Below are 8,668 nucleotides of genomic sequence, written 5' to 3'. Positions count from 1 at the left end.
TAAATTTAGTCCAAGCCAGGCTGGCTCACACCGCTGAAAGACATCCCGGCAAACCTGACCAGCCCGGCTGGCCCGGCTCATGTAATCGGCCCCTAACTATAGATTAGTTACATATATTATGATGGAAACATTATAGTAATAAAAACAAAAAAGAATAAAAACTATTAACAATTATGACTTTCAGGAGTCATAATTCTATGTGAAATGTGTGGAGTTAGGACAGAGGGAGGGAAAACGGGAGGGGACTGGGGAGAGGAAAATATTTCTCTCTCCCTCTCGCCCCCTCGCTTCGCGCGCGGGCTTTCCCTTTCCCTTCCCCTTTCTAGCGCCTGCCACGCAGGCTAAGTTAGGACACCTGAGTAGTTCATTAAACTAATCGAGCATGTGACCCAAAAAATAAAATATGAGCAAAAGGAAAACAGAAACAAATAACCACTAAGAGTGGACTGTGAAGTGAAGAAGACTTCAGGGTTGAACTGAATTCCGAAGTAGCGGCGGTGTCAATCTCAGCAAGACAATTTGTCTGTTTTCTCAATTTTGTTTTTCCTTAGAAGTCTCTTTATTTTCATACAACGGGTTCCTTAAACAAGGGTAATTTACTTTTAAGTCAATTTGCATACTTTTTGATTTTGTTAATAGCTTTCAGTATGTAGTTTTTCAGATACAAATGAAGTCGACTGAGACGATTTTACTGTTTTCACTAAACAAGCTACAAGGTTTTAACTCGACAAAAATTCCCTTTTGCAGAGTTTCTGTAAAAACCAACTCAGGCCAACTATGATATCGTTTTCACCAGTACTGGTCAAGACGTTTTCTATCTAACATATTGTAGAATTGTACTGTCTGTCGCCTTGATATAAGATTCAACGCATCGAGCACCGACTCCAATTTGTTTCCATTTCTACATAATGACCGGGTCTTTTGAACCAGCAGACACGCCACCAATGATTATAAAATAATTAGGATAGTACGCAAACTTTTATCAACTTGCGCGCCCGTTTAAGCAATACCGATACCGCCGTGCGCGCCCGGTAGAGCAAATCGAGATTGAGTCTCCCTACAATATCAACCAATTTATACATTTATCATTTGTACGTGGGGACTTCAAGGGTTGCCTACACGGCTCTTAGGCGCTTACTACGATTTTAGAAAGCTTTCTTTTTATAAGAATCGTGCTCTTCTTTGGAGAAAGAGGACAAAACGGCAACTAAGTTAATTGGTAATTGTTTTGACCTGATAAGGGTACGTCTGTGTTGAGCCAGTATTGATTAAAATGTCCTCGAGACGAAAAAAAAAAACAATATGGCGCTTGCGTAGGAAGGCCCTATTAGTTCTTCGTTTCATTAGCGTGACGGATACCCTGGATTCCAAAGGTTTTTTTCCCGTTTTTTCTCTCTTTTATCGACGGAATGGCAAGTCGCGAAGCGGCGAGAAAGAATTGCGACTCTCTCTTCCGTCGCTGTAAGAGAAGAAAACCTCTGGAATCCAGGGTACGTGACGGAAAGACTGTGAAGATTTTAAAGAAAATGCAAGCTCTTGACAGATTTCATTCTCACATAATTTGTTCCAATCATGATAATCATCATTAATTAGTTCAGGCGTTCAAGTTGCTGCGTGATCGTCTCTAAAACAGTGAGGAGAAACACCTTTCAAACGACCTTCTGTATTTGGAACATTTTCCCTGTATTTTGACTACACAAACCTAGTACATTTTTTCAATTACTTAACATATTCCCTAGCTCAAGATAACCAGAACGACATTTTGATGACGATCAATTCCAAATGCATTCTGAAAGGTTTCGTCGTTTTGACAGGCAAACAGAAGACATTTATAACTTTCACAAATTGCCTTTTTTCCCTTGTAATCTTTGTACCATTACGCTAAAATAAAGCAACAACATCCGCACCAATTTAAGATCTTTAGGCCATACTAGTTGGTTCCCCTAACCAGCTACAAAGAAGTAAAAAATACGAGTAAGGCCGGTTTTGTCGGGCCGATAAATCGTACCGTGTAAATTGTGTAAAACGAGTAATTTTTCCTTAAAAGATTTTCCCGTTGTCCTTTTAGCATCCGCCATTTAGAACGCTTTAGTATTTATGCGCATTACCCACTCGCATATCCTTTGATTGACATGGCGGTTTCTCATTGACTGTCGGCCCGACTTCAAAAAATCTGTTGCACTGTAACAGATTCTTTGAATGGGACCAACCAATTTTCATTTCCATGAATCGGTCTATCATCGACTGTCCAAAATACACGCAGGATTTGCGCTCCGACGCCATCGGCCGGATCGGCCGACAAATCGTACCTTGTAAACCGGCCTTAAGGCTATGATATTACACTAATTCATACATACAAACATACCGAGTGACCACTCTCCATCGGGGGTTTTCAGAGCCAATTAAACAAAATCAACGAAACAACAGAACAGAGCAACTTTTTACTTTATAAGGAATCTCAACTGGCCGGAGACAAACCAGTTGGCTATTGAATTAGGGACAACCACGATTAAATACATACAGTGGTCAGAAAGGGTCATGAACCCAGAATGGCCAGATCTCAAGGCCAGTGGGCCTGATCAAACTGCTGTCGCGCCGAAATCTACTTTGCAAATGTGTTATACAAAACCAAGGAAATAGAATATCGAAAGCGTTTCCGCTCAAACAGCAGTTTCATCAGTACTATTGTTGATGCATAACTTTCTACTTTGAACGCTGAGTGTTACCACAAAAGGGGCATTCCTTTTCCCACTTCCGTCTTAGACGCCAAGCACACTTCAGGAAACGGACAGTTTAATAAACCCAGCATCAGTTTCAGGCTGAACTCGCGTTTGATTTGTAGCAGAAAATCTGTATAGGAAGATTTGGGCTCGTCTTTTTCAAACTCAAAGACATCGGAAAACGGAAGAAAATAAGGCTTCAATAACCTCTCATCAGCAAACTGCAGAAGACACTTGCATAACTTTGCAGCGATTTGAGCAATGTTCAATTGTGAATAGCTTTGCTCTGAACGACGCATTTCTTGGAAAACATAAAATGTACAATTTTTTAACATGTAGCTCTTTATCACCAAAGATGGCTTAACCGGGAATGCTTTCTTTTCGCTGAATTTCTTCAGCATTAAATAACGATTTGTTGGGAGCTTATCAATTTCAATCTCCGGACAGACAATTTCGCTTTTCATGATTTTCGCAAGAGCATAAGCTTGACGAAATTTCTCTGGCAATGATTTTGTTAGGGTTATCTCTGCAGGTGTGGCCGAGATTCGCAACATTCTTCGTTTGACAACCTCTGTTTCATCTCTGAGGGTGTTGCAAGTGTGACTTATGCTGTCGTTCAGCAAATGTCGTTTCTTGTCGAAGTCTTGTGCTCTTGTCTGAAGCATCAAGAAGCACCCCGCATCACGTCTGTCTTCATTCGCTAACGGGATTTCTTTGGCATTAATGTTGGGTGGCCACCATCCTCGCTTGTAAACAACCGGCACCAAATCAATACTCATCTTTAGTTGTTTGAATACCAATCCCATCCAATAAACACTGAAGTTAAACACTGGTTTACCATTAAGAACCTGTATTTTGTCCTCAAAATTGTAGTACAAATGTCCAGAAAGCCACATACTTGTTTCATTGAGAGCTCGTCTTAAGAATCTGGACAAGTGCTGCAGGAAGGGTAACGCTAAAAAGTACCCATCCGCATCGGAAAAGGGTAGATAATCCGATAAAACAGGAGTTTCTGTGAATCTAAGACAAGCATATCCAGTTTCCAGACACTGCTCAGTCATCACAATGTTTGTCTTATCAACCAACTGATCCAGACATAGAGCGAAATCGAATTCATCTGGGCAACCGACTTTCGTTCCTTCAGCAGAACTACCGGTAGGAAAAACTGACATTTTAAACCTTGCGTCATACTCGGTAATTTTGGCGCACAATTTCTCAAGAAGGGAATTGACTTCTGCTGTAACCATTTCCACTTCTTCAGCAACCACTAAAGGTCTCCGGTAATACGTCGGCATAAGGTGATCAATCAACCCACAGGAGTTTTCATGAAAGCCGAAGAATCTTTGCACGTCTTGCGAAGATGTGATTCTGGATAAGGGAATCACTCTTGGCATGTCCAAAAGAATCCGTTCAAATGATTTATTCCTGGGGTCCTCCAAGGTGGAACTATCCTCCTCCTCATCCAGTATGAGATGACAACGAAAGCTACAATGGCGTATGGCAGTGTGCAATGGTCTGTCTTGCAAGTTGTCAATGGCATTTCTGTCAGCACCATGTTCAAGCAGCAACTCCACCTGCTCCGGGTAATTGTGGTAAGCAGCAAAATGAAGAGGAGTAGCGCCATACATATCTTTGGTGTTAACGTCCGAATCGGCCTCCTGTATCAGCTTTTTGAGCAGATCTGGCATTGGCCTGTGTTTCATGATAGAAACAAGAGGACTACGGCCCCATCTATCCTTCTTGTTGAAGTCCATTCCATATTTTGAAAAAACGTCAAAAACGTGTTTAAGAAACAAAACGAAGCCAGGAGATTCATTGTAAATGTTTTCGGCATTAACATCAGCACCACCTTGAATGAGTAATTCGATTATCCCAGAGTAAAAGACGCCAGTTGATACCCCTGCAATTCTATGTAATGCTGTATTCCCGAGATTATCAGCTGTGTTAGCGGACAATCCAAATGACAATACTTTCTGAACAAAATCTTCCGAAATGTTAGCATCGTCTATCATGTTACTCCATGGAGTTCTGCCAAGAACATCTTTTCCGGCTAACAAATCTTTCAGCACAGGTAAGTTGGCCTCAGCAATTTCATCTAATATCTCTGAAACGTCTTCAAAAATTTCTGATTTTGCATAAACATGCAAAAAATTTTCACCCATTTGGTTCTTCACTCTCAAATCTATTTCGGGAAAGTTTTGAAGTATGAATCTCAGCAAAGGAGTATTGTCCTTTCTTGTTGCGGCCAAGTGAAGAATACTATGCCCATTGCTTGTCTGACAGTTTAAGTTTACTCCAGTCTTTACGAACAGTTGCAGTGCCTCCTTCAAGTCAGAACTCACATCTTCAACGTCGTCCTCAAAATCGCTAGAAACATCTAAACTTGAAGCTTCACTATAAGTTATCAAGCTATGAAGAGCGCTGTATCCATTCCGATCCACAATATTGATGTCGGCACTAGGCACAGCTGTCAAAGTTTGTAGGGTTTCGAAACTATCCGTGATAGCAGCATAGTGAATAGGCGTTTGGCCCCAAATATTTTGCTTGTTAACACTTCCACCTTTTGCCAACAGCAAAAAAATCAAGTCTACTTTTTCTCGAGATGTGCTCATGGCGGCTAGATGCAGTGGTGTTTCACCTTTTGCATTTATGTCGTTAACATCTATAGCTTGTGATTCCTGCAAGCATGTATCAACATCACTGCACAGAACTGCCCTGTGTAGATGGTTATTTCCCCTCGATGGAAGATCTCTGACAACTTCGCCTTTATCTGGTATTTTACTGATATGCTCGTGATGCAAACGAATGTTCTGCAGCAGGTTGAGCTGACCATGAAGCATCGCCATAGGGTGTTGTGCTGTTCAATCAAGCCACATAGAGGGTGAAATAGTTCAACAGTCTGAAAAATAAAAGGAAATTTCAAGCTGTTGGTTGGCTCCAGAAATTCTCAGTTGAAATGGAACCTTTTACAAAATCTGGTGGCAGCTTTTCTGAATAATGTACCTTTACTTTGCAATAATAATAATAATGATTATTATTTTATACATATAGAGTTCACTCCTTGCTTTCTGAGCAAATACAGGATGCTTCGAGAATTAGTGGGCCCATTTTTGCATTTCTCTTATTGTTTAATTAATAGCAAAACGTTCTGTTGGCAAGGCGAATTGGGACGCTATGCAGCTGTTTAAACGTACTGATTTCATTTGATTGATATGAACTGCAGGTCTATTATATTTTAAGGTTATAGTACATTGTTTCTCATGGATGTTCATTTATGTCCATTTCTTTCTGAGCTTTCTTTCTGAGCCTCTGGAAAGTACAAATATACGTTTATATGATAATGATTTTCTTCCTCAAAGCTCTGGGGAGATTCGTTTTGAATTGAGTGTCATAAAACAAATACCAAAGTAATTACTTCCACCAATCACAGCAGCTGTAAACAGCGCAATGTTTTGCGGTTCACACAGTGATTTCGACGCGGTTTCGAGACGGTTTACACTCTATTCTGAATTCACCATTACAGCATTACAGCATGTTGAGTGATTATTAAATTACAACTGATCATTTGCCCGTGCAAACTAGGGAAAAAACACAACAAATTCGATTACACTGAAAGGAAGACCTAAAGATAAACTAGAAGAACAAAGCAACTTACATTCTGCGCGGAATAAACGACGGCTTGCTCTATAAGACGAAAACGATTACAAAGACAGAGCCAAACTGAAACTGAAACCTCACTCACGTCACATGACCAAAATGTTTACTCCAATATGTAAGGGAACACGAAGCGTCAAATAAAGATTAACTGAAACAAAGTCACGTCCAAGTTTGTCCGTTTGGCAAACTAAACTCAATGAACCACCCCGAATTCGTCTAGCCATTCCGTGTAACTTTTTCAAAGTGCGGGAAAATTCGCGTGTGCAAGTTGCAATAGGTTTTGGTATTCTTTTTCACTGGTTGATAAATGGCCCAAGATTTTCAACAAAAGCGTAGCAATTGCAATTACGCGTGCAATTACTTTCAACGGTCATTTGAAAACTGCTCTGATGAGTCATAATTAGGAAAATGGGCATAAAGTTTCTTGAGGAGCTAAACAACACGAAGAACCTTTTGAGGGAATGAGAAAATGTGACTTTTATTGACAACCTAAAAAAGGAGGAATCAATCAATTTTCTTTACTTAAAGAATAAACACAAGTGTTTTTTTAAAGAGCGCGCTTATAATTTTTGACGTAGGGCTACTTTTAGCATACAGTATGGGAAAGAAATCTTTTTAAAAACGTTCTTACCATTTAAGGACGTTCGCGCCCATTGCTACTGCGCATCCTTACAGCGCACGCAAATTCACATGGCAAGTCATGCATCGAGAGCGCGCTCGCAAAGTACTGTAATGAACAATGATAGGGCAGATGGCCATTGTTATAGCTTTGCTTGGATTTAACGATCTTGGATATTCGGTGACCCATACTTTTCTTTTCAGAAACAGATTCAACAAAAAATCAATGTAGGAAGTTAAAAAAATTCAAGATTTCTGTCCTCGGGACATGGAATCCTGCCACCTTGCGGGTGCAAGGCGCATGAAACTATGGTCGGTAAATGCGAACTTGTTCTTTAAGGAACCTCAACAGTTAACTAAATTCGCGTGATGGGTCCACTTAAATAAAGTTTGATAGATAACATTTCACTTCAAAGATGTAATTGCAATATTTTTGGGCTTACAGACACTGTGGCCTTATTCGCTAAAGAAGCCGGATTTTTTCAGATTTAGGGTGTCCTTCCGGGCAAGTTCTCTCCAAAACGAAGTCGGTGTCCCCCTATCTTTTTTACATTTCTGACATCACTAACTCATCATCTTTCAATGGTAAAATTAGCAGAAAAAAATCTATGTTAGAAAATTTTCGCGCGAACGTCCTTAAGCACTGAAACAAAACAATTGTTTTGACAACCATTATGGCGCTGGTCGGAAATTTAGTACAAAAGAGGTGACGTCTGTAATCATAAAAGGATCACAAATCGCACAGGGAAGAGGAAGCTAAGATCTCCTTCAGTTGGAAACTTGACAAAAATGAATTAAAACATAAGGGCTAAAGGTTGTGCAACAGCCATTGACCATTGTTCATCTACGATTATCAGTGCACTTAAGCGTTTTACTAGCATTTCTTAAATGAGGCTTAAATTGCATTTATAATATATTTGTTTTTATATCTAATATAAAATATGTTTTTATATTTATGAGCTTTTAGACAGGTGGACAGGCAGATCCACATCAAGACTCTAGTCTTGCGTTTTGTACGTACAAGTTTGAGTCTATGGGCACTTATTATCCGTATTAACAATGAGACTGTTTAGGAAATTGATCTCAGGGCGGTTCGTGTGGAAAGAGTAGGATAAATAAAACGTGCCCATGCCGAATGAATCCGTCGAAAAACCAAGCAAGGAACTTGAGTACGTACAAGTGATCTGGAGCTTCCACATTTTAGATCTCTCAGGGATCTCTCGGGGAGGTCGGCATGTCTTGCTTCCTGTACGTCCATCAGCGAATGATTCACACTATTCGATACACTATGATACAGGATACATAAACGAATTACAAGCAATGCCCAGCCGCTGACTCAACCACTAGAGTATACCGCAGAGAACCGTAATCTTGCCAAAACGATGGATAGCGCTCATCCGCTGGATAACTCACTATGATGAACCCAAGCCGACCATATCATCTGTTGTCGACCTTGAAGCGCACTATTCATCTGCCTTTCGGCAAAATCTTCAAAACTTGCTTGTTTCCCTATTCAATTCTAGTGGGACGTCTCGAAAGAACTTGACTTCGATAAATAATGTGAATTTTTCATTTTCACTGTATGTTCTTCCTCAACCTACAATCGACAGCTTCATTCGCGCTCCATCACTTACGCAACACATCCTCCGGGCGCCTTGTTCCTTTGAAAGAGG

The 8,668-nt window shown here is 40.3% G+C and overlaps 1 protein-coding gene across 1 annotated transcript; it reads right to left on the bottom strand.

Annotated features, from left to right (window-relative positions):
* Positions 1-2,429: 2,429 nt before the first annotated feature.
* Positions 2,430-6,460, bottom strand: LOC138059527 (uncharacterized). The gene is made up of 2 exons (XM_068905172.1): positions 6,376-6,460; positions 2,430-5,619 (listed from the first exon to the last, which is right to left on the bottom strand). The coding sequence occupies exon 2, from the start codon at positions 5,564-5,566 to the stop codon at positions 2,723-2,725; it is 2,844 nt and encodes a 947-aa protein (XP_068761273.1). The 5' UTR covers positions 5,567-5,619; positions 6,376-6,460; the 3' UTR covers positions 2,430-2,722.
* Between the last annotated feature and the right edge of the window lie 2,208 nt (positions 6,461-8,668).

The sequence above is a fragment of the Montipora capricornis genome, chromosome 8 (assembly GCF_036669925.1).
Source record: "Montipora capricornis isolate CH-2021 chromosome 8, ASM3666992v2, whole genome shotgun sequence".
Classification (NCBI taxonomy): Eukaryota; Metazoa; Cnidaria; class Anthozoa; order Scleractinia; family Acroporidae; genus Montipora; species Montipora capricornis.
The sequence above is the reverse complement of the archived record's forward strand: the minus strand, read 5'-3'. Positions and strand labels throughout refer to the sequence as shown.

Excerpts from the sequence above, each read along its gene's own strand:
- LOC138059527 (XM_068905172.1), bottom strand. The coding sequence starts at position 5,566 with ATGGCGATGCTTCATGGTCAGCTCAACCTGCTGCAGAACATTCGTTTG.